This window comes from Ornithorhynchus anatinus, chromosome 3 (genome assembly GCF_004115215.2).
Source record: "Ornithorhynchus anatinus isolate Pmale09 chromosome 3, mOrnAna1.pri.v4, whole genome shotgun sequence".
In the NCBI taxonomy this organism is placed as follows: Eukaryota; Metazoa; Chordata; class Mammalia; order Monotremata; family Ornithorhynchidae; genus Ornithorhynchus; species Ornithorhynchus anatinus.
The window spans coordinates 71,800,976-71,827,514 of record NC_041730.1 but is presented as its reverse complement, the minus strand read 5'-3'; the positions used below and the strand labels follow the sequence as shown (position 1 = coordinate 71,827,514).

The following is a 26,539-nucleotide window of genomic DNA, read 5'->3' as shown; positions in this document are numbered from 1 at the left end:
TGTGCAGAGCACTGTACTAAGCGCTTGGAAAGTACAACACAGCAATAAAGAGAGACAATCCCTGCCCACAACAAACTCACATTCTGGAGGGCTCGGGGGTGAGGGGGCAGCGGGACACAGACATCAATACTCAGAGTGAGAGAAAAGCATTGAAATTTCAGTCTGCCTGTTTACATTCTGACGTGTCTGTTAATGTTATGCTAATGTTGGCATTTAGCCTGCAGTAGAAATAGCAGCCCTCTCTCAGGGTCGCACCCGGAAGAGTTTCCAGTACTCTACCAGTCTCGACTACGGGAGGGAGAGTCAAACAAAGGCCTACCCATTCATTCCCAGCTTGGGCAGTGACTAGCGAATGAAAGGCAATCTGCTTCAAGTCTAAACTCACCTACGCTGGGCAGCAGCAGCATGGGAAAGAATTGAGGGAGGAGACTCTAGTTTACTGCGCGGTAGAAGGCAATGGTAAACCACTTCCATATTTTGATCTTGGATGAACTATGGATCCACTACCGGAGCTATTGCAAATGGAGGTGGGGTATTTTGGGTGAGATGTGTCCATGGCGTCGCTATGGATCGGAGACAATTTGACGGCATAAGACAAGACAAGAAATAGCAGCAGAAGGAAGAAGATGTATTTCATCATAATCAAAGAAAGTGAGATGAAAATATGGTTTAAAAATGGAATTCCATAAAGCAAACCTTTCATCAGTAGGCAGAGCCAAGACTAGGATCATAGAGAGATGCAACATGGCCTAATGGATCGTGCGCAGGACTGGGAGTCATAGGTCCTGGGTTCTAATCCTTGTTCCACCACTTTTTTGCTGTATATATTGGGCAAATCACTTGACTTCTCTGTGCCGCTTACCTCATCTGTAAAATGGGGATACAACTGTGAGCTCCATGTGGACAGGGGCTGTGTCCAACCTAACTAGATTGTATCTACCCCAGTGCTTAGTACAGTGCCTGACATATAGTAAGCGCTTAATAAATACCATTTTAAATCAAAGAAACTGTGATTAAATTGTGGTCTAAAAATAGAATTCCATAAAGTAGACCTTTAATCACTAGGCAGCACCCGGACTAGGGATCATATAATGGGCCCAAGATCGTATCTCCCCCTAAAGAGAGTCAGAAAAATTAGGTCTTTCATGTTCCAAGCTCATAAAGACTTTGAAGGATCAGGGAACAGATGGTAGTGATGCTGGAACTGAGAAACGGCTTCTGTCTGTCTTTCCAGCCTTGCAGCTAAATAATCTTAAAAAGAGGTTTGAACCACTTGGAAAATATAATGAAAAATTTCAGTGAGCACAACAGGAGTACCACTCTTTATAGTGTGATTTCTGGTGATCTGACATGGAGCACTTCTGTTTCCCAGTCTCCTTCTGTCAAGCACCATTTATTGCTAAGGTTCGCGTTGCTCATTTATATCATCCTCAGCCCAGATGGAACTGTTTAATAGGGCTAGTCCTGCTTCTCTTTGATAAAGAATAATTTGAAGACATTATTAGTTCTCTTGCTAATGATAATCAGTATCTGTAGGGAATTAAACTTTATTAGGCATTTTATTAAATCAAACTGGATCTGATCTGATTATTCTGTGATCTGTCTCCATGGTTATCATGGCGTTTGACACATGGTAATCATATAAGAGCTAACATAACTACGTAAATGTTAAGCACAGAAGTAAATGGGTTTGCAGCACAATAGAGATCAAAACTCTTTGTTGATTGAAAACCCTAACTGGAGATGTCTTGAAAAACCCAAAAGAAGATTTCTTGTGTATTTTATTTCCCATTTTAAAAATCATCAACATCATCTAATTTAGTACATTAAATAATGTAATTATTTTTCCTTCTATTTATCCTCTTTTTGGAAGAGAGCATATACTAGATCCTGATATTCAGGTGGCAGGGTAAAGGGCAGTGTAATGTGTGATGGGGCTTAGTTCTTGTATGGTGTATAGATTTGTAGGGAAAATCTTTGAACAAGCTTCCTCAGTGGGTTTTTGGGGGTTTTTTTGCAATCCCTTCCAAACAGCTTTTTGGGTGAAATCTACTTTTCTTGTGATCATGATTAAAATGGTGCCAAGAACTTGGTGAAGTTTTGTTTTTATGAGAAGCTACACATTTTTACCTTCTTCTGAGCTACAGAATAATAATACTATGTATGGTATTAGATCTTCATTTTACAGATGAGGTGGCTGAGGCACAGAGAAGTCAAGTAATTTGCCCAAGGTCACAGAGCAAACAAGTGGCAGAATTTCTGATGGTAATGGGAATACAGTAGGTCTAGGATAGATTATTCATTAAATTTTCAGGCAATGTAATTTTCTGAGAGTCCAGAATAAATAAGGTTCATTCCAAGGTGGACTCCCCACTTTTGGTTCATGGTGACTTTCCTTCTAATGGCAGTGACGATCCCATCTCTGAACATTATCACATAAAGGAAATCGAATCAGCTAGGTGAATTTCCTGAGACCTTCCTCCTATCCCTATCAATAATAATTATGGCATTTGTTAAGAGCTTACTATATGCCAGGCACTATACTACTAAGTTTTAAGGAAATCGAGTTGGACACTGACTCTTTCCCACATGGAGCTCTCAGTCTCAATCCCCATTTTACAGATGAGGTAACTGATGCACAGACAAGTGAAATGAGTTGCCCAAGGTCACACAACAGACGGGTAGCAGAGCCGGGTTTAGAATCCATGACCTTCTGGCTCCTAGGCCGGTGCTCTATCCGCTATGCCATGCTGCTTCTAAATCAGATAAGTTTCATGTCTCCCCAGTGAATTTAAACTATACACTTACTTTTTTCCAGTGCCCTTCTTCAGACCAGGCTTGAAAACCAGAGGAACCGAAGTGGAATGTGTGCCAAATTCACACACGCCAATACAGCAAATGAACCTTTCTTTCCATCTGGTGGAAACCGCGCTTTAATCATCACAGGTTCCTGGTTGGTATGTATCTGATACTGATCTCTAATGAGTGCAGTGTGTGCAGTTCCCACAAAGAAAAATTAACTTTACCAGACACAAACACATAGATAAAGAACTACAATTAGAAAATATTAGGGGCTGAGATTGTTCAGGGGCTGATTAAAAGTTAATTAGAAAAGGAGAGGGTTTTATCTTTGCATTGGCGCTGGAACCAATCTAGTGTTTATCCTCCGGCCTGAAGGTCGGTATGCATGTCGAAGGGAATGGGGTTGTGCAGCGGAAGATGCCCACCACTAGTTCCATATCTTCCTGTCCTAACCAGATTCTGGAGGATAATGCACCACAGCTCTAATCTTATTAACTTTGTCCCTGAAAGCATCACCACTGGGTCCAACACATTCCATTTGTCTAATTGTCAGGGAGAAAAGAAAATGTGTCCACTCAATGCACTCATCCTTCCACTCCCCCAAAGCTCCAGTGATTCCCTTTCACGGTTGCCTATTCCTCTCTTTGTTGAGTAGAAATTCCTGACCATTGACTTTAAGACACTGTCAGCTCTCCCTCCCTCCTACTTATCACTCTCTTCTACATCCCAGCTTATACTCTTCATTGCTCTCAAGCTACTTACACACTTGTCTAGTTCTTGTCACTCATGCTTACTCCCTCCCCTTCACACCTGATGCTCCACAGCTCTCCCCATCAAAGCCCTTCCCCCCTTCACCTCTCCGCAGCTTAACCCTCTTTTCCCCCCATCTCCCTCTGCTCCTCCCCCTCTCCCTTCCCATCCCCTCGGCACTGTACTCGTCTGCTCAACTGTATATATTTTCATTACCCTATTTATTTTGTTAATGAAATGTACATCGCCTCGATTTTATTTAGTTGCCATTGCTTTTATGAGATGTTCTTCCCCTTGACTCTGTCTGTTGCCATTGTTCTTGTCTGCCTGTCTCCCCCGATTAGACCGTAAGCCCGTCAAACAGCAGGGACTGTCTCTATCTGTTGCCGACTTGTTCATTCCAAGCGCTTAGTACAGTGCTCTGCACATAGTAAGCGCTCAATAAATACTATTGAATGAATGAATGAATGAGAAGGGATTGGTCCAGGGTGCTGAAAGCAGCTGAGAGGGCGAAAAGGTCAGCGGGTGTGTATGACCCATCTGAGGAGGTGGGATAAGAGTGGAAGCAGGGAAATGGGACAAAACCTGGAAGGGGTTGTGGGGTCAAGAGAAGGCTGTTTTAAAATGGGAGAGACTTGAAGGCAGAGGGAAAGGAGACATCGCAAAGTGGGAGGTTGAAAATGGCAGTGAGGGTGGGAAGAAGAACAGGAGCAAGTGATTATGTGATCTGAGAGAAAATAGGGACAGAAGTGCAAGTAGTGGGGTAGAATTATGGAACAGGCGGGAGATATCTTGAAAAGCAGGTGGAAAGCAAGAAGAGGATGATGAAGGTTGCAATAGTAAATTTCATGCTCATGGGCCCGGGAGTCGGAAGGACCCGGGTTCTAATTCCAACTCTGTCTCTTGTCTGCTGTGTGACCTTGGGCAAGTCACTTAGTTTCCCTGTACTGAGTTACTTGATCTGTAAAATGGGGATTAAGACTGTGAGCCCCAGATGGGACATGGACTGTGTCCAACCTGATTAGCTTGTATCTACCCCAGTGCTTAGTCCAGTGCCTGAAACATAGTAAACTCTTAAGAAATGTCATTAAGAAAATAGTGTCGAAGGGGAGATTTTGAGAAGTTCATTTTGATGGCTTTGATTTTTACTAACAAGGTAGCTAGCAAGGTCCATCAGAAGTTAGAGAAGAAGATGGTTGGGGACATGGGGACTTCAGAAGGGAGTTGAAAGTTGGGGAAAAAATGATGGGGGTGTGGGAAATGTAAGAAAATGAGGGAGGAATCACAGAGTTGAGCAGAAAACAGCTGTCATAACAATGCAACTTGAATCTGCAGTAGCATAAATCTTCCAGAAGCCTGAATCTTTGCCAACTACCTTTAGCAGCAAGGAGCCGCGGGGGTGCAGGGGTAGAGAAAGCAAACTGATTGTACTTTTCTTTTTGTGTAATACAGAATGAAATTCTGCTAGAGAAGAAGACGAAGAAAAGTAATATTCTGAAACTAAAATTCCCTAGGACAGAAGAGGAAAGGCGAATGCGGACTCAAAGCAAAAAGAGGCTTGAAATTAATAAAGAGCAACAACAAAAGAACTTTGTTGACTTGGCGTGCGAGTGCAATGCAGTGATCTGCTGCCGTGTAACACCTAAACAGAAGGCCATGGTGGTTGACTTAGTTAGGAAATATAAGAAAGCTATAACACTGGCTATCGGAGATGGTGCCAATGACGTAAATATGATTAAAAGTAAGTGATGTATGGATTCCTGCCAGATATCCATTCATAATCTTTGAAGAATTTAGCAAACTAGTTTTATCTCATAATGGTATATGTGTTGGTGTTCAGGAGATCCCAAATTTTCTCTAGATATTTTTTAAAAAGTCTTCAATTCCACCCATTTTCTGTAAAATCAGTTTAGGTGAAATTAGAATGGCAGGTTACCATTACTCCTCTGTACTTTTCAGACTTGACAGTCAGAGTCATTCCCATTCAGTGTCATTCTCCTGAAACATGAGTGTTGCGTTCTTGGGAAAGCCCTGTGTTAGGGAAAATCTCTGTTATGCACATGAATGTCCAGTGCTATGCATGTGCACTAAGTCCAAATGCACATCCACTGTTAAAAAACTGTTCCCTAAGTCTGAAAAAGTGTTATGCCAGAACTGAGAATCTCTTATTGCAGGCTCTCTTAATCCTTTATATGCATTAATTAATAATCCTTCCAGTCTCCTTGTGTCCTTTTGGTAAGTAGAAGCAATAGATTGGGCTAAAGAGAGATTACATGCCTTTTTCCGTGTCATAAGAGAGAGGGCAACAAAGCTGAAATTAAAAATATGAAACCTCTCCTATCCTGTGGGAGAGTCAAGAGAAATCATATATCATTCCACACTTTTTGCAGCTTATTTGGTGACTCATACTTGAATCTCTTTCTTTTTCTAGAGTGTCCTCTTCCCCACTGATGTGCATTCAGAATATTCCTACTCTCTATCTCCTTGGCAAGCATCAACTGTATGACATATGACTTCATATGTCTCCTCTGCCACATCTATTCCACTTTCAGCTCTTTGATCAGCCTGCTCTGTTAACTTTCCACAACTTATTAGACACTTTTGCTGGGCATCAGACTTCTGTTTTTCTTTCTACTCTGCAATTCCTTATGCATTTGTCTTGAATTCTTCTGGATTGAGATGGTACATTCAAATATCTAAGTACATGTTGAGTACATCTAAACTCTGAGGAGTGACCAGTAACTTCACAGGTATGGTTATTGTCAACAATTTTTAGTAAAGACTAAAAACACTATAGTAAACACTATGCGCTGTTTTTTCTCAATTACTTTAAACAATATAGAATAGAATTCTTTACTTTCCGTCATGAAGGAGTCAGAAGCTTTGATTAGGTTCATCCATGACAACTTGCAAGTTCTTGCAAGAAAGTGCAAATAGTACATATTAGCCCGGGCTTGGGAGTCAGAGGTCATGGCTTCTAATCCCGACGCTGCCACTTATCAGCTGTGTGACTTTGAACAAGTCAATCAACTTCTCTGTGCCTCAGTTACCTCATCTGTAAAATGAGGATCAAGACTTTGAGCCCCAAGTGTGACAACCTGATCACCTTGTATCTATCCCAGCGCTTAGAACAGTGCCTGGCACATAGTAATAATAATAATAATGTTGGTATTTGTTAAGCGCTTACTATGTGCCGAGCACTGTTCTAAGCGCTGGGGTAGACATAGGGGAATCAGGTTGTCCCACGTGGGGCTCACAGTCTTAATCCCCATTTTACAGATGAGGGAACTGAGGCACAGAGAAGTTAAGTGACTTGCCCACAGTCACACAGCCGACAAGTGGCAGAGCTGGGATTCGAACTCATGAGCCCTGACTCCAAAGCCCGTGCTCTTTCCACTGAGCCACGCTAGTAAGCAAGTAACAAATGCCATTATTATTATTATTATGTGCATCTCAAAACTGCAGGCAGAAAACATCTGCAGCCTAATTTTGTACAGACTTGAGGTCCCTAAACTCCTGGGGGCCTATAGGTACATGACTAAATGAGCAATAGTAATAATAATCAAGGTTATTAAGCACACATCTTGTATCTACCTCAGTGCTGAGTAAGGTCCTCGGCACATAGTGCGCACTTAACTACCACAGTGATCATTACTGTTATACATGGTGCAAGAATTAGATGCATGGAGAAAGAGTGGGACTGAAGATACAATTCAGCTCCTGTCTCCACTTGCTCCTAGGATCACCAGTGCAGGGGAAGAAGGGGAGAACATTAAAATGGAAGGTAAGGGTGGGTAGGATAGAGAAGTGAGAGGAGCTGGGACCAAGTGATTTGTGGGGGTCAATTAGGACTTAAAAGAAGATTAAGGATAGCCAGGTCATTTTTGGCAGTGGTCATGCCAACTTTCCAAAGAACCCCGACTCTTGGCAGAAAACTGGGTTTTCACATATCTCTACCTTATTCCATGTCCCCTGATTAACCTTTGGAAGGTCCCAATGTGCTGGGTTTTGTGTTTATCTCCTGTGGTCTGGGAACCTCTCCTCCGTTCTGGTGATTCAGGAATTTTAGAATAAAAGAAGTGCCATTCATTCATTCATTCAATAGTATTTATTGAGTGCTTACTATGTGCAGAGCACTGTACTAAGCGCTTACCCCCAGGGACCTTTGATTCTGGCTCAAGAAAAGGGAGGAGCTGAAATTTTATCCTCTTGGCCATAGCTTCAGCCCCTTCCCTGTTTCATTCCACCCCATTTGTTCATCCTGGCTTCTTTGAGGAAGTGGGTATTTCTCATGGTTCCCCCTTTTCTCTAAAAGACAGGCTACAAAGTGGGTAGAAAAGAATCCTGTCCTGGGGACGGAGAGTAGAAGGGTATGTCTGATCCTTGAGGCGGGCACAAGACCCAAAGACAATGGCTCTTTGCCTTACTAACAGAGTTCCTAAATGATAAATGCGAAGAGTAGTTCACTCTAGTTTTTTAAACCTGCTAAGTGATCGTGGTTTGTCCCGCAGGTAGAGATGGGGAGTTGGAAACTGTCAGGAATTAAATATCTCTGCTAAGTTTCTGATAATCTCTTGAAGCTTTATAGAAATATATTACATTGGGTATTGCTTTGGGCAGAGACCATGTCCAACAAATTTGTCATATGGTACTTTGACAAGTGTACAGTACAGTGCTCTGCATACAGTAAGTGCTCAATAAATACCATTGATTGATAGATGCAAATTGAACTTCTGTTTATGAAAATTCAGGGCTTTTGGAAAAAACACCATTACATTTGTGTCATTTGTAAAGCAAAGGTACTGTCATGTTCAAGATTCATGAGTTAGTCCATACCTAGAATGACTGCTAAGATGAATACAAAAATGAATCTTTAAGTTTCTTATTTATGAAAAACATTTTTACTTGCCTTCTGGTAGTCTTCAGAAACTTCCTTAACTTAAAAGTGTTTTTTTCTTAACTTTTCTTTTTTGCTGGGCTGTGGTAAATTTTTTCAAAATCTCCAAATATTCTGATAGTCCGTAAGCTCCTTGTGGGCTGGAATCATATTATACTCTCCCAAATGTTCAGTACAGTGCTCTGTTCACCATAATTGCTCAATAAATAGCATTGATTGATTGAGTACATGGTCCTATACCATGCTTCGAGTTCAATTATGCATGGAGAAAAAAGTTTGGATAAAGAGATTGTTGAAGGAAATGAATGGCCTGTTGTTCATTCAAAATAGATAAAATCCCATTTATTTTTTTTCGTAAGCCTTTTGATGCTTAAAATTAAGGTAGCAAAATTCTAACTGTGCTCTCTTTCTCTTTTTCTTCTGGTAGCTGCCCATATCGGTGTTGGGATAAGTGGACAAGAAGGAATGCAAGCTGTCATGTCTAGTGACTATTCTATTGCTCAGTTCAGATACTTACAAAGATTATTGCTGGTCCATGGTCGCTGGTCTTACATAAGAATGTGCAAATTCCTAAGATACTTTTTCTACAAAAACTTTGCATTCACTTTAGTTCACTTCTGGTACTCATTCTTCAATGGATTTTCTGCTCAGGTAATATGACTTGTTTTCTGTAATTAGCCCTTTTTTTTGACTGGCTGTTGATAAAAATCCAGAGTTGTAAATAACTGGAATCGTTTGCATGGTTCCATTTTCAGTTTGACAGTGTTCTGCTGGATGCCGTTACTTCCTGTCTTGTGATAATTAAACTATAGGGAAAAGAGACTATAACATTGCTGTGGCTATTTTACCCTAACGTGTCTGTTCATTGTTGTATCATACTCTCCCAGCCACTTAATACAGTATTCTGCACACAGTAAGCGCTTAATAAATACGACCGAATAAATAGGGCTTCCAGCATTCTTAGTTAAAACTTGTTTCTGGATTACCAGTAGCTTTATGGATGTTTAGGCACTTGATACCCGTGCATAAATATAAAATCTTAAGCCCAGAGATTTTTCGTTTCATTGTGAATTAATGAGAAGAGTTTTTATTTGAGCCAACTGGTTTGCCTAGGATGTGTCATTGTGATGTTTTTAAATTGTTTTGGGTTGACAAGCCAGGAAAGCCCTGGACCTCTCTTCTTGGGCATCCCTGGCATCAACCTTCCTCCTTCTCAGAGAAGCAGCATGGCTCAGTGGCAAGAGCCCGGGCTTTGGAGTCAGAGGTCATGGGTTCGAATCCCAGCTCTGCCACTTGTCAGCTGTGTTGGCTGTGTGACTGTGGGCAAGTCACTTCACTTCTCTGTGCCTCAGTTCCCTCATCTGTAAAATGGGGATTAAGGCTGTGAGCCCCACGTGGGACCACCTGATTCCCCTGTGTCTACCCCAGTGCTTCGAATAGTGCTCTGCACATAGTAAGCGCTTAATAAATACCAACCTTCCTCCTTCTCTTCTACCACTGGCTTTAAGACATAAATGAGGCTGAAGAGGGTTTATTGTGCTACTTGATAATACTACAACAAAGTTGCACTAATTCAAAGCACAGGAAACCTGCTGTGCAACTTTCACTGTTCCTCTTTACACCCATTGCCAGGCTGAAGGGATAGAGTCACTTAATCCAACCCTCTGCCTTCAGGCTGAATGCCATCTAAATTTCTTATTCAAGTCTTTCTACTGTAGGTTAAACCCATTCTCGGTGGAAAGAGAAAGTAGCTGTTCAAAGCTACGTGGAGACTACTTGGAGGGTTGCATTCCTCTCTCAGCTTTCACTTCTCTGTTTTTGGGAATGTCACCTTATTTTGTATTTTGGTTCCACCAATAATCTGTGTGATGGAAAATACATACCCCTAAGGCAATGACGGAACTACTACGTTTTACTCTTATTCTACAGACTGCTTACGAAGACTGGCTCATCACCCTCTACAATGTGCTGTATTCCAGCCTTCCTGTCCTCCTCGTTGGCTTGCTTGACCAGGTATGTTCTCTTGTTCCTAGACTAAGGAAAGGGTTGGAAGCAGAAAAATTGGTCATAAGGTACTGTTAGAAAGGGAACTGGGGAATGGTGGGGAAAGGGAGCCCCAAAAAATAAGATGGAAGAACCAGTGAAGAGCACTGAAGCCAACTGGGTGGAGTTTTTGCTTGATTCAGAGGGAAATGGATCCTCACAGAAGACTTTTGAGAGATGGAGAAGTATGTGCTAAGTGATATGATGAGATTATCCTGACAGCAGCATGTGGCCAGACTGAATGGGATAGAACCTGGAGGTGAGGATGGTGGAGCTTTATCAATAATCTAAACTGCTTCAATCAATTGATCAATGGCATTTATTGAGTGCTTACTGTGTGCAAAACACTGTAATAATCGCTTGGGAGAGTACAGTCCAACACAGCAGACATGTTCCCTGCCCACAATGAGCTTACACTCTGTCTGACAAGATCTTGAGCCAGGATGGTAGCTATACAGGTGGAGAGGAAGGGCTGAATGCAGGAAATGTTGTGAAGGGAGAACTGATCGGGTTAATCAGTTAGTTAAATGTGACAGTGTAAAGAAGGTGAAAAGCAGAAAAAGACTCCAGAGTTACAAGCCTTTGGACAAGGAGAGTGGTGGAATTTTATAGACATGGACAGAGAAGTTAGGAACAGGTTTAGAGGAACATCTGATCGTTGCTTTCACTGTTAACTTTCTTACATTAGTTGGATCAACTTTTTGGTATTTAAGTTTAATAGTTTATTCTTGGTAGAATAACTATGAACCCAAAACTCTGAGATGAAGAGTGTAAAAGTAACCTGGAATCATCTGAAAACATTTTCTCTGGCACAAATTCGGAGAATTGTTGCTCCAGAAATGAACCACCAAATTAAGATCTTATTGCAATAATTAATAATTATAATTATGGTACTTGTTAAGTGCTTACTATGTACCAGTCACTGTTCTAAGCGCTAGGGTAGATACAAGGTAGGCAGGTGGGATGCAGTCCCCCTTCCTCCTGGGGCTCACACTCTTAACCCCTACTTTACAGATGAGGTAACTGAGGAACAGAGAAGTGAAGTGACTTGACCAAGGTCACACAGCAGACAAGTAGCAGAGTGAGGATTAAAACCCAGGTGCTTGTGGCTTCCAGGTCCATGCTCTATCACTAAGCCTCGCTGCTTCCCATTAAGCCACCCTGTTTGAGAGCCTGTGGCATGTGGATAAACTAAGAGAAGTAATCATAAAATCAATGAAAAAGTAGTTAACATTACCCCCTAAAGAGCTTCATGGTATTTCGATTCATATTCTTGTTCCTGGCTAGAGCAATTGAACTAAATTTAGAAGCAGATCATTAGATTTTAAAAATCGTTACGAATAAGGGATGATAAAATGGAAAACATCTGATAGATTTTGAATGTCAACTTTCTTTTTTAATGGTATTTACTAAGCAAAAGCCATACGGCAGACAATAAACTAAGTTCTGGGATAGGTGCAAGATAATCAAGTTGGACACAGTCCATGTCCCAAAGAGGCCTCCCAGTCTTAATCCCCATTTTACAGATGTGGTAGCCGAGGCCCAGAAAAGTTAAGCGATTTGTCCAAGGTCACAGAGCAGGCAAATGGCAGAGCCTGGATTAGAACCCAGGTCCTTCTGTCTCCCAGTCCCATGCATATCATGTTGGTATTTGTTAAGCGCTTACCATGTGCAGAGCACTGTTCTAAGCCCTGGGGTAAACAGAGGGGAATCAGGTTGTCCCAGGTGGGGCTCACAGTCTTAATCCCCATTTTATAGATGAGGTAACTGAGGCACAGAGAAGTGAAGTGACTTGCCCACAGTCACACAGCTGACAAGTGGCAGAGCTGGGATTCGAACTCGTGACCCCTGACTCCAAAGCCCATGCTCTTTCCACTGAGCCACGCTGCTTCTCAACTTAAACTGTTAATAGCCAAATTGTACTTTCCAAGCCCTTAGTACAGTGCTGTGCACACAGTAAGCGCTCAATAAACACGATTGATTGAATGAATGAATAGCAGGCATTCGCTCCCTTTCTCTAAAGAAATAAAATTAAAAGTCCTTATTTTGTCCCCACTAGAAGGCAGTTTGGCCACTTACAACTTTTCCAAATACCAGGCAGTCTCACGTGACTTCTTGTGTGTTACACGCAGCAGGCAGCGTAACAAATGATGTCCATCCGTGGTTGCCAGATCCCAGAGCATTTCTCAGGAGGAAACCCCGATAAACACTCTCCCCACTCCTCCACTTGTTCCCTCTTGGGACCCCGAGATGTGGAACTCCAGCAGGAGTTAAGGCCGAGGGAGACTGAGCTCTCAAAATGAAAATACAAGTCATAATGGCATCCTCTTCTAAGCCCATTACCAGTCAGGAGCCAGACTACACTAAAAACTTGATCGTACAGCATAAAACTGGATGAAAGGCCACCCTCCTATGAAGTGACACTGAACTGGTTGCTTCTCCTTGTCACGACGCTTTGAATTCTATGGCTCTGATCCTGGACTACTCTTTTTGATTTCTTCAGGATGTGAGTGACAAACTCAGCCTTCGCTTTCCCAGCTTGTACATTGTTGGACAGAGAGACTTACTGTTCAACTACAAGAAATTCTTCATCAGCTTGTTCCATGGGATTTTAACATCGATGATCCTGTTCTTCATACCGTATGGGGCTTATCTACAGACCATGGGCCAAGACGGAGAGGCACCTTCGGATTACCAGTCATTTGCTGTTACAGTAGCCTCTGCTCTTATAATAACGGTCAATTTTCAGGTAACTATCTTGTCATAGTGTTTATCCAATTGCTCTGCATATTTTCCTGAAAGTATAAAATTATTTTTGATTCGGCTAAATAATTTCGCTTCTGTATCTGTATGTGTTTGCACTTGCTTAGATAGTAGTGTTCAAAGGCTGTTTTTTCCAGCCTATATTCCCCCTTCTTTCCCTCCTTAGTAAGGGCCATACATAAGGAATAGATAATAATAATGGCATTTAAGCATTTACTATGTGTGAAGCACTGTTCAAAGCGCTGGGAGGGGGATACAAGGTGATCAGATTGTCCCACGTGGAGCTCACAGTCTTAATGCCCATTTTACAGATGAGGTAACTGAGGCCCAGAGAAGTGAAGTGACTTGCCCAAAGTCACACAGCTGACAGGTGGCGGAGTTGGGATTAGAACCCATGACCTCTGACTCCCGAGCTCGGACTCTTTCCTCTGAGCCACGCTGCTTCTTTTTCCCAACTGAATTTCTCAGAGGAAGGAATCCTAAAGGGATGACAACAGCATTAAATTATTTTCTCATCGATGATGAGGCCCTCTGAAGAATAAATGACTTGTTAACGTTTTTAGGAGCTTACCCGTCAATCTCTTCTGCCTCATCCATCTATTTGTTCTTATTATGGTATTTATTAGACTGCAACCGTCTCCTCTGGAGTATAGACTCCTCCACTAGACAGTAAGCTTGTTGTGGGCAGGAAGGTGACTATCATCCCTGTTGTACTCTTCCAAGTACTTAGTTCAGTGTTCTGCACATAGTTACAACTGATTGATTAAGCACTTGTGATATGCCAGGCACTGGGCTGAGCCCTAGGGTAAATACATGCTAACTAGAACCTATTCCTATTCCTTGAGATTCACACTTTAGAGTTGAGGAAACTGAAATGCAGAGAGGTTAAGTGACTTGGGAAACAGCACGAGCCTGGGAGTCTGGTCGTGGGTTCTAATTGCAGCTCTGCCACTTGTCTGTTGTGGGACCTTGCGCCAGTCATTTCCCTTCTCTGGGCCTCAGTTACCTCATCTGTAAAATGGGGATTGAGACCATGAGCCCCACGTGGGCAGAGACCGTGTCCAACCTGATTTGCTTGTATCCACCCCAGCGCTTAGTACGGGTACTAAGTAAGTGCTTAACAAATACAATTATTAATATTATTATTATTATTACTTGCTCTAGACCACACAGCAGGCCAAAAGCAGAGCTGTGACTAGAATCTAGCTATAGTTACTCCAGTCCAGAAAGTAAGCCAGAACAGGTCCGAACTTGGCTTCAGTATAAGGAAGATCCTCGAGCAAGTATCCTAGGATTGAGCGCTGCGAGGAGTGGAACAGGATTTGTCATGGTGATGGGAGGTTGGGAGTGCTGTCCGATATGACCCCATCCCCAGCCTCATGGTTGACTGTCTCTTTGGTCAATGGTAGTCACAGTCCAGCCTCTTCCATTGTAATAATAATAAATAATAATGTTGGTATTTGTGAAGTGCTTACTATGTGCAGAGCACTCTTCTAAGCACTGGGGTAGACACAGGGTAATCAGGTTGTCCCACATGAGGCTCACAGTCTTCATCCCCATTTTACAGATGAGGGAACTGAGGCCCAGAGAAGTGAAGGGAGTTGCCCACAGTCACACAGCTGACAAGTGGCAGATCCGGGATTCGAACCCATGACCTCCGACTCCCAAACCCGGGCTATTCCCACTGAGCCATGCTTGGACTGATGTCTTTTCCAGTGGTTGGCCGGCCACTCTCTCCATGCCGAGTTGCAGCATGACCTAGTGGTTAGAGCACGGGCCTGAGAGTCAGAAGGTCATGGGTTCTAATCCCGGCTCCTCCACTTGTCTGCTAGGTGACCTTCGGCAAGCACCTCACTTCTCTGTGTCTCACTTACCTCATCTGTAAAATGAGGACTGAGACTAGGGGCCCCACGTGGGACAGGGATTGTGTCCAACCCAATCTGCTTGTATCCACCCCAGTGCTTAGTACAGTGCCTGGCACAGAGTAAGTAAAGTAAGTGCTCAACAAATACCACCATAATTATTATTATTATTATTATCCCCCTGGAAAGCCTGTTCCCTCATCACCTTGGCCAGCACCACTTTCCTTGTGACCATCCTGCTGTGGAAAGCTCTGTAGACAATGTCATATTCTATTTATGGAAGATGAGGCTAGCGTATTTCTTGCTCTAGCTGAAAACTGAGCTCTGTCTTGTTTGTTTGGTTTACTGGCAGATTGGCTTGGATACCTCTTACTGGACTTTCGTGAATGCTTTTTCAATTTTCGGAAGCATTGCCCTCTATTTTGGCATCATGTTTGACTTTCACAGTGCCGGGATACATGTGCTCTTCCCGTCAGCCTTTCAGTTCACGGGTACGTATTCTCAAGTTTCTAATGTCCCAAAGGAGGATCTCCAAGAAAGTGTAAATTGGTGTAAGGAAAAAGGGACCTCACCAGTCTCTGGAGATAACCTATCTGGTCTGATCAGGTAGAATTCACTACCCCTCACCCACTACCGCCCATCAAATGGAGACCTTCTCACCGGCACTTCTGTCTTCACTCTCGGTCACCTCCAGTACGTTGGGAATGATGGGGAGGAGTTGGGGCCAGAGGGAGATATCGTTCCCTGAACGGGCACTTGGGAGACCACAGTTGTCCAAAGCCACCGGGATAAAATTGGCGATCACTGCTCCCTTGCTTTCCTCCTCTACTCCTAACTTGGCCCCCACTTGGTCTATGGCATAGTTTTAGGTATCTGTATCACCGGGTCCATTTTTCAAGTTGCACAGAGCATTTGGTATAATTCTTTGTCCAAATTCTTCTCTAGTGCTTTTGATTCTTTTTCACTATTTCTCAAAATAGCTTCCCTCACCCCGGTCCTGTTGGGGCTAAGTATAGTCCCAGCATGGTCTAGCCCCAGGAGCAAGGATGTGTCAGCTGCTCAGGGTCAAAGGGGTGCGATTGGGAGACTACTGAGCTGCTTTTGCCCAGGATCCACTGGATCCTTAGTCTGATGCAGGGTATTCTATTACAGGGAAACTAAACTAACATTCCCTGCCTTCTGGGAGCTTTCAATGTAAACTGCAGAGCAGTACCATGATAGAATTGTTCCCGGAGGTGCTATCTGGCTTTTATAGATGTTACTGGGTTCAGATACTTAAATAAATCCACTGAATTGAATATTGATTCCGTAAACTAAGGATGAATTTGGTTTCAAAATTGGTATCTGATCGGAACCATTGATTGGATTCTCCCTTTTTTTGTGTGTGGGGGGAGGGGAGATTTTATTTTTCATTCTATTTTCCCCCATATTCCTGTGTTTTAGTGAATAGGCTAAAAAAAAAGATGAAAATTTTCCACTTCATTAGAATATTCTGAGAACAGTATTAGGAAAATATCAGTAGATTCAAAGCAAATTTGATTCATTCTTCTATGAGGTCTGTATTAGAGAAGCAGCATGGCTCAGTGGAAAGAGCCTGGGCTTCGGAGTCAGAGGTCATGGGTTCGACTCCCGGCTCTGCCACTAGTCAGCTGTGTGACTGTGGGCTAGTCACTTAACTTCTCTGTGCCTCAGTTACCTCAACTGTAAAATGGGGATAAACTGTGAGCCTCCCGTGGGACAACCTGATGACCCTGTATCTACCCCAGTGCTTAGAACAGTGCTCTGCACATAGTAAGCGCTTAACAAATACCAACATTATTATTATCAGTTTGTAGAGGGAATGTTAGTGATAGAGAAAAGGGTCGGGATGCTTACTTTGTACAGAGTGATGGACTAAAATATGATCCTCGGTAAGACAGGTTGTCTAGTCTTGGAGGACGACCATTGCCACTCTTGCCACTGTCGGAGTCAGAATCCAGGGTTGAGTGGGCCACCAGTTTGACCCAGGAATGTCATTTATTATTCACTCGTATTTATTGAGCGCGTACTGTGTGCAAATCATTGTACTAAGCGCTTATGCTCTTAAGTAATGGTTTATTTGGAAACATACATTTTAGGTTGCTTAAATTATACCTTTGGGATATAGTTCTACATCAAGCACCACTTCTGAATCAGAAGTGAGAAAATTACCGGCTTCCTCTGGTCGCATCTAATCTGAAGAATATGTATACTGTGGGAGTAATGATATGGTTTGGTAGGAGTATTCCCAAATTCAATTCACCCCCTCAAATGCGATATAGTTTTGGATGAAACTGCAATTTCAAGCTTCTCCTCCAACCTCCTTCTTTGTAGGTACTGCTCCGAATGCTCTACGGCAGCCGTATCTTTGGTTGACGATCATTTTAACGGTGGCCGTGTGTTTGCTTCCCATCATTGCGTTACGTTTCATAACGATGACAATCTGGCCATCAGAAAGTGATAAAGTAAGCTGAAGAACCATCCTTTAATAGTTTTGAATGCAGGAAGTTATTTGTTGGCTTGAAATATCATACCTATGTCTACCTAAAATCGGAAGTATTTTCCTGAGTGCTTTTCAATGGCTGCTCCCTTCCCCCTTGTTAAGGGAGGTAGGATGATTTACCCTCAAGACCCGGGTAGTAGAATTTTTTGGTCATATTGTTCTGGCTCTTTTGTAGATGGGGTTAAAAATCATTCATTCGTTCGGTCGGTCGTATTTATCGAGTGCTTACTGTGTGCAGAACACTGTACTAAGTACTTGGAAGAATGCAATTCAACAATAAACCGACACATTCCCTGCTCACAATGAGTTTATAGTCTAGAGGGGGAGATGGACATTAATACAAATAAATTACAGATATGTTCATAAGTGCTGTGGGGCTGGAACAGGGGATGAATAAAGGGAGCAAGTCAAGGCGATGCAGAAGGGAGTGGGAGAAGAGGAAAGGAAGAAGATTTTCTGTGACTCCACAGAACATTGAGCACTTTTTCCGCATTTCACGTTACCTATCAATCGATGGTATTTATCGATCATTTCCTGGGTATAGAGCATTGTACTAAATCCCTGGGAGAGTGCAGTATTCATTCATTCATTCAATAGTATTTATTGAGCGCTTACTATGTGCACAGCACTGTACTAAGAGCTTGGAATGTACAAATCGGTTACAGATACAGTCCCTGCCCTTTGACGGGCTTACAGTCTAATCGGGGGAGACGGACAGACAAGAACAATAGCAATAAATAGAATCAAAGGGATGAATAGCTCATTAAAACAATAGCAAATAAATAGAATCAAGGCGATGTACATTTCATTAACAAAATAAACAGGGTAATGAAAATATATACAGTTGAGCGGACGAGTACAGTGCTGAGGGGATGGGAAGGGAGAGGGGGAGTAGAGAAGACTCTCTGTTTAGGGGCCTGCGGGTTTGACGGCGAGCCCTTCTTCTTCTTATGTCCCTTTGTTTTTCTAGATTCAGAAGAACCGTAAGAGATACAAGGCTGAAGAACAGTGGAAGCGGAGGCAGAGCGTGTTCCGCCGAGGTGCCTCTGCTCGGCGCTCTGCTTATGCTTTCTCCCACCAGCGGGGATATGCGGACCTCATCTCCTCAGGACGCAGCATCCGCAAAAAGCGATCTCCTCTGGATTCAGTCCTGGGAGAAGCAGCACAGTTTGAAGGACCTGCGCTATTTAGAAAGATTGATATAAGCTGATGAATTTTTCTCGGGAAAACCGCTCTCCAGAAAAACTCACTGCACAGAGAAAACGCGTATTTTTTTAATAAAGGACTCAGGACTTTTTAAGAATTGAATCTGACAAGAGGACGTTCACGTCGGTAATGCTTACCAAGCAAAATTGCTCAGTTGGGAGTACTAGGAATTAGAAAAGTCAAGTGTGTTTCTTTAAAATATATCCCACCACTCAACCATTTGTGCCCAGCAAAACTGAAGATTATTGGAGGTATTTGAAAGCAAAGTTTTTTCTCAATCCAAACAGATGGCGGTGTGATACTTGAAACAGCAGGACTGGACATTTTAGAGCTTTTAAAATTCAGATATAAAATAAAATTGAAATTGAACTTTCCTGCCTCAGATCATCATAATGAGCAGTTTAGTTGGTAGGTTTACTTACCTATGGGCCCATCTGTGGAAGGCAATTTTGTATTCAGGATGGAATGACAAATGGACAGTTAGTCATATATTCTTCATCTGGGAAATGTGGAATCTGGTAGTCTTTGCAGGACCGACAGACTATGTAGCTTTGTGCTTTCCTAATTTTGAGTTATTTGGTTTAACAAATGATGCAATCTAGGAAAAGTGTTTTGTGTACGGTAGATCTGTGATTTCACTCTGTTTCTGTTTACTTTAGGGTTACTGAAGCACATTGTACTTTTTCCTCTCGACACAGTTTTTGAAAGTTTGTGACGATCACAGTGACTTTACCTTTTTATTTTTAAACATCTTTTATGTTTATTAAAAAACATCTTAAACGGGTTTCTGAAACTGGTCGTCAAAATATGGAAATCACTGATGAATCACCTTAATATTTTGCAAAGCTTTCTTTTGAAAAGCAATTGTTTTTTGCCTGTCTAAATGTAAAATATTTTTTTATGATGGAACTGGTTGACCAGAGACATCACTGTTCTTTTCTTGGATATGTCTAAAATGTCTTCAGAAAAAGAACCCTGTGACCGAGAACATTCTGGGTACAGACAACTGTTGTTAATTTTGGGACAGTTGCATTTATTTCCCCAAAGTCTTGTTTTTTACACAGTTCCTTATCCACTTTTTTTCCAATTCTAGTGAGGATTTGAAAATGTTTCAAAAAATGGTTCCATTACCGTTTTAATACACGATTGGGTATTTGAAATTTCCTCTCCTTCAGTTTTTAATTCCTTGAGGAATTTACAGAATGTATCTAGTTAATCCTCCAGGTGTGACAAGAGAATGTATGGTTTATCAGTTTATGGAAATAAATTCAAGAAAGTTTACAAATTTTATTTTAATATGTGAATAGAAAGGAATGTAAATTAATTTTTTAACCAAGGTAAACTAGATTTATAATTCTGTTAAACTTCAGATTTTCTCTCCAGTCTAGAGAGAGCTCTGGAATATGAGAAAAGTTGATGATGCATATGTGTCAAAGATTTATATTGTTGGGTGCAATATTAACAATTTTAATATGCAAAGTACAGTTGATAAATTATTCTGATTTACTGTAAATCTGAGATTTAATATGTAAATATTTTGTTTAAAAAGTAATAAATTCTTTAGTAAAATATCACTGTGGATTACCTTTTTATAATCAGTGAATAAGTGGTATTTTGAGCACCTATTGTACGTGGAGCACTGTTCTGTGCACTTGGGAGTAGACACTATAACAGTTGGTAAACATGTTTCCTGCCCTAAGGAACGTACAGTCTACAAGTTTATAATAATTATGGTATTTGTTAAGCGCTTACTATGCGTCAAGCACTGTTTTAAGCGCAGGGGTAGATACAAGGTAATGAGGTTGTCCCACATGGGGCTCACAGTTTTAATCCCCATTTTACAGATGAGGGCTCTGATGCACAGAGATGTTAAATGGCTTGCCCAAGGTCACACAGCTGACTAGTGGTGAAGCTGGGATTTGAACCCACAGCCTCTGACTCCCAAGCCCGGGCTCTTTCTGCTACGCCATGCTGCTTCTCATACAAGGTAATCAGGTCGTCCCACGTGGGGCTCGCAGTCTCAATCCCTCGTCCGATGTGGGGCTCACAGTCTCGATCCCTAATTTACAGATGAGGTAACTGAGACAAAGAGAAATTAAGTGACTTGTCCAAGGTCACACAGCTGACAAGTGGCCCGGCCGGGATTCGAACCCACGACCTCTGACTCCCAAGCCCGGGCTCTTTCCACTGAGCCACGATGCTTCTCTGTATCCTTGAACACTTGATCCTAAAGACTTGCAGTACCATGGCCTAGTAGAGAAGACCTAGTGGAAAGAGCAGGAGCCGGGGAGTCAGCGGACCTGAATTCTAATCCTCACTCCGTTCTGTGACCTGTTGTAATGCATTCTCCCGCGTGCTCTGCACATAGTAAGTGCTCAATAAATGCTACTGGTTGATTGATTGACCTTGGACAAGTCACTTCTCTGTGCCTCAGTTCTCTTAGAGAAGCAGCGTGGCTCAGTGGAAAGAGCCCGGGCTTGGGAGTCAGAAGTCGTGCATTCTAATCCCGACTCTGCCCCTTGTCAGCTATGTGACTGTGGGCAAGTCATTTCACTTCTCTCTGCCTCAGTTCCCTCATCTGTAAAATGGGGATGAAGACTGTGAGCCTCACGTGGGACAACCTCATTCCCCTGTAATAATAATAATAATGATAATGTTGGTATCTGTTAAGCGCTTAGCTTACTATGTGCAGAGCACTGTTCTAAGCGCTGGGGTAGACACAGGGGAATCAGGTAGTCCCACGTGGGGCTCACAGTCTTAATCCCCATTTTCCAGATGAGGGAACTGAGGCACAGAGAAGTTAAGTGGCTTGCCCACAGTCACACAGCCGACAAGTGGCCGAGCTGGGATTCAAACTCATGACCTCTGACTCCTAAGCCCGTGCTTTTTCCACTGAGCCACCCCAGCGCTTAGAGCAGTGCTCTGCACGTAGTAAGCACTTAACAAATACCAACATCATCATTATTATTATCATCTGCAAAATGGGGATTCAAAATACCTCTTCCTCCTCCTACTTAGACCGCGAGCCCAGTCTGGTATCTGCCTTAACGCTTAATATAGGGCTGGGCTCATAGTAAGCATTTAACAAATACCACCACAATTATATTCATCCCACTCTCAGCCACACAACACTGCTGTACATAGCTGTAATGTATTTTAATGCCTGTCTTCCCCTCTAGACTGAGGTTCTTGTAGCCAGGAGTTTGTGCCTTCCAGCGCATCCGATGTCCACCAAATCTTGCTCTCTTTAGCTTAATAGCTTAATATAATAGCTTAATATTTAGCTTAATATATTTAGCTTAATAGCTTAATCCCAGCTCTGCCACTAGTCAGCTATGTGACTGTGGGCAAGTCACTTCACTCCTCTGTGCCTCAGTTCCCTCATCTGGAAAATGGGGATTAAGACTGGGAGCCCCACGTGGGACAACCTGATTCCCCTGTGTCTACCCCGGCGCTTAGAACCAGCGCTCTGCACATAGTAAGCGCTTAACAAATACCAGCATTATTAACATTATTAATATAGTGCTCCGCAAGGTAAATGCTCCATAAATACCATTCAGTTTGTACCCCCTAAGCAGTTTTATACTCCCATAGCATTTATGAACATAGGTCACCGTGTTATTTTCCTCACCGGTAATTTATTTTACTGTCTCCCCGACAAGATTGTAAACCTCTCCACTTCGTGGCCTTCCCCCCAAGAGCTTAGTAACATGCTTTGCACCCACCAAACACTCAAAAATACCATTGATCACTTGATCGATTGACGCTCCACCCACCGGGGCAGGCTGAAAAATAGCTCTTAAAGTATTCCTGTGATATGGAGAGTGACTCCCAGGAGCCTTGGGGAAAACTATTGTTCCTTTTAAAATGTAAATGACAGAGGGCCTAGGCTAGTAGCAGGGGTTAATTTGGGGTCACTTGGGCTTGAGCCAACCTTCTGAAACTATGGAGGCCTTCCTTGAGACTCTAATAATAATTATGGCATGGTATCATAATTATTACTACTAGCGTCCTCGAAAATTCATTCATTCAATAGTATTTATTGAGCGCTTACTATGTGCAGAGCACCGGACTAAGCGCTTGGAATGAACAAGTCGACAACAGATAGAGACGGTCCCTGCCGTTTGACGGGCTTGACGGGCTTACAGTCTAATCGGGGGAGACGGGCAGACAAGAACGATGGCAATAAATAGAGTCAAGGAGAAGAACATCTCATAAAAGCAATGGCGACTAAATAGAATCGAGGCGATGTACATTTCATTAACAAAATAAATAGGGTAATGAAAATATATACAGTTGAGCGGACGAGTACGGTGCCGAGGGGATGGGAAGGGAGAGGGGGAGGAGCAGAGGGAGATGGGGGGAAAAGAGGGTTAAGCTGCGGAGAGGTGAAGGGGGGGGTGGTAGAGGGAGTAGAGGGAGAAGGGGAGCTCAGTCTGGGAAGGCCTCTTGGAGGAGGTGAGTTTTAAGTAGGGTTTTGAAGAGGGGAAGAGAATCAGTTTGGCGGAGGTGAGGAGGGAGGGCGTTCCAGGACCGCGGGAGGACGTGGCCCAGGGGTCGACGGCGGGATAGGCGAGACCGGGGGACGGTGAGGAGGTGGGCGGCGGAGGAGCGGAGCGTAAATAACCTGAAAGTGTCAGAGTGACGATCGGCAATTCCGATCATAGGCTTCGATTAACCCAGGTGGTGACATAGATGGAAAGACTCGGAGACAGGAGTCGGGATAGCGCGGAAAGGAGGAAAGTGGCTTCGCGTCCGTTCATCCCGGTGGGATACGAGTGGCGTGTAGCCCCGAACCTCCCTCGGAAAATTGCCTTCATTCATTCATTCAATAGTATTTATTGAGCGCTTACTATGTGCAGAGCACTGTACTAAGCGCTTGGAATGTACAAATCGGTGACAGATAGAGACAATCCCTGCCCTTCGACGGGCTTACAGGCTAATCGGGGGAGACAGACAAGAACAATGGCAATAAATAGAATCGAGGGGAAGAACATCTTATTAAAACAATAGCAAATAAATAGAATCAGGGTGATGTACATCTCATTAACAAAATAAATAGGGTAATGAAGATATATACAGTTGAGCGGACGAGTACCCTGTTGAAGCGTACAACCAATTAGGGAGGAAGGGAGGAATGGGGGAGTTCGCCATCAGTTCCTGGGTTCAGTTCCTATTTTCCGGAGCGACAATTAGCGGCTGCAGTCAGGGTTAACTACATGAAGGGATCACGGATTCTTGACATGGGAGTCAAAAAAATGTCGTGGTTCTCTTTCTTGTCTGGGGGTCGACAGTTTCACAAACTGGAGGGGATCATGGAAGGAAGGACATCCTGGATTCATTCATTCAATAGTATTTATCGAGCGCTTACTGTGTGCAAGCACTGTACTAAGCACTTGGAATGTACAAATCGGCGACAGATAGAGACAGTCCCTGCCCTTTGACGGGCTTACGGTCTAATCGGGGGAGACGGACAGACGAGAACAATAGCAATAAATAGAATCGAGGGGATGAACATCTCATTAAAACAATAGCAAATAAATAGCATCAAGGCGATGTACATGGAGTCACTCTTGTCCTCTCAGTTCCGTTCCATAGGCCTGGCTGCCAGTCGGTCGGTTCATTCGTTCATTCAGTAGTATTTATTGAGCGCTTACTACGTGCAGAGCACCGTGCTAAGTGCTTGGAATGGACAAATCGGCAACAGATAGTGACAATCCCTGCCCATTGACGGGCTCACAGTCTAATTGGGGTTCTTGAGGTCAACACTAGTAATAATAATAATAATAATGCTGGTATTTGTTAAGCGCTTACTATGTGCCGAGCACTGTTCTAAGCACTGGGGTAGACACAGGGGAATCAGGTTGTCCCACATGGGGCTCACAGTCTTAATCCCCATTTTACAGATGAGGTAACTGAGGCACCGAGAAGTTAAGTGACTTGCCCAAAGTCACACAGCTGACAAGTGGCCGAGCCGGGATTTGAACCCATGACCTCTGACTCCAAAGCCCGCGCTCTTTCCACTGAGCCACGCTGCTTCTCAGTAAGTGTGGTATTTGGTAAGCGCTTACTATTTGCCAGGCACTGTACTAAGCGCTGGGGTGGATACAAGCAAATCGGGTGGGACACGCTCCCTGTCCCATTTGGGACTCACAGTCTTAATCCCCATTTTACAAACGAAGTAACAGAGACACAGAGAAGTGAAGTGACTTGTCCAAGGTCATATGGCAGACACGTGGCGAAGCTGGAATGTGCTTATAATGTGTGTTAAACACTGTACTAAACGCTGTGGTAGATAAGCAGCATGGATCAGTGGAAAGAGCCCGGGCTTGGGAGTCAGAGGGCGTGGGTTCTAATCCCGGCTCTGCCGCTTGCCAGCTGTGTGACTTTGGGCAAGTCACTTCACTTCTCTAGGCCTCAGTTCCCTCATCTGTAAAATGGGGATGAAGACGGGGAGCCTCACGTGGGACAACCTGATCACCCTGTATCTACCCCAGCGCTTAGAACAGTGCTTGGCACGTACTGAGCGCTTAAGAAATGCCACCACTATGATGACGATGCTGATGACGCAAGCGGGGGGGGGGCAGGACGGCTCGGCTCTGACGTCACCGCGAGCCCTTCCCCGCCGACCAATGGAGAGCGGGCTGGCCGCTGCTCAGAAGCCGCGCCTGCGCAGTCTGAGGCAACGCCGGGCGGACTGGCCGCTGCTCGGAGGCCGCGCCTGCGCAGTCTGAGGCAACGCCGAGGGGAGGCAGGCTGCTGCTCGGCGACTGCGCCTGCGCAGTCTGATGTAACGCGGGGGGGAGCATTTCGCTCCTCGGCGTCCGCGCCTGCGCAGTCTGAGACAACGCCGAGGGGGGGCAAGCCGCTGCTCGGCGACCGCGCCTGCGCAGTCTGATGCAACTCCGGAGGGCAGGCCGCTGCTTCGCGGCTGCGCCTGCGCAGTCTGATGTAAGGCCGGGAGGGGGTCAGGCCGCTGCTCGGAAGCCGCGCCTGCGCAGTCCGATGTAACGCCGGGGCGGGGGGCAGGCCGCTGCTCGGAAGTCGTGCCTGCGCAGTCCGTGTAACGTCTTGGGGGGGTGGGGGGGTAGGCCGCTGCTCGGAAGCCGCGCTTGCGCAGTCTGATGCAACGGCGGGGTGGGGGCAGGCCGCTGCTCGGAGGCCGCGCCTGCGCAGTCTGATGCAAATTCGGGAGGGCAGGCCGCTGCTTGGAGGCCGCGCCTGCGCAGTCCGATGTAACGCCGGAGGGGGGAAGGCCGCTGCTCGGAAGCCGCGCTTGCGCAGTCTGATGCAACACCGGGGGCGGGGGGCCGGTCGCTGCTCGGAGGCGGCGCCTGCGCAGTCCGATGTAACGCCCGGGGTGGGCAGGTCGCTGCTCGGGAGCCGCGCCTGCGCAGTCTGATGCACATTCGGGAGGGCAGGCCGCTGCTCGGAAGCCGCGCCTGCGCAGTCTGATGCAACACGGGGGGGGGGGCCGCTCGCTGCTCGGAGGCGGCGCCTGCGCAGTCCGATGTAACGCCCGGGGTGGGCAGGTCGCTGCTCGGGAACCGCGCCTGCGCAGTCTGATGCACATTCGGGAGGGCAGGCCGCTGCTCGGAAGCCGCGCCTGCGCAGTCTGATGCAACACGGGGGGGGGCCGCTCGCTGCTCGGAGGCCGCGCCTGCGCAGTCCGATGTTACGCCGGGGGGGGGCAGG

The 26,539-nt window shown here is 44.4% G+C and overlaps 1 protein-coding gene across 1 annotated transcript in view; it reads left to right on the top strand.

Annotated features, from left to right (window-relative positions):
- The window catches only part of ATP8B1 (ATPase phospholipid transporting 8B1), a 121,720-nt gene extending 101,302 nt beyond the window's left edge, over window positions 1–20,418 (top strand). Inside the window, exons 21-28 of the mRNA XM_029060969.2 lie at window positions 2,819–2,957; window positions 5,005–5,293; window positions 8,877–9,100; window positions 10,379–10,462; window positions 12,996–13,241; window positions 15,470–15,608; window positions 17,470–17,600; window positions 18,609–20,418. Coding sequence (XP_028916802.1) covers window positions 2,819–2,957; window positions 5,005–5,293; window positions 8,877–9,100; window positions 10,379–10,462; window positions 12,996–13,241; window positions 15,470–15,608; window positions 17,470–17,600; window positions 18,609–18,848 — 1,492 coding nt within the window. The 3' untranslated portion in view covers window positions 18,849–20,418. The remainder of the gene's footprint in view (window positions 1–2,818; window positions 2,958–5,004; window positions 5,294–8,876; window positions 9,101–10,378; window positions 10,463–12,995; window positions 13,242–15,469; window positions 15,609–17,469; window positions 17,601–18,608) is intronic.
- Window positions 20,419–26,539: the final 6,121 nt, after the last annotated feature.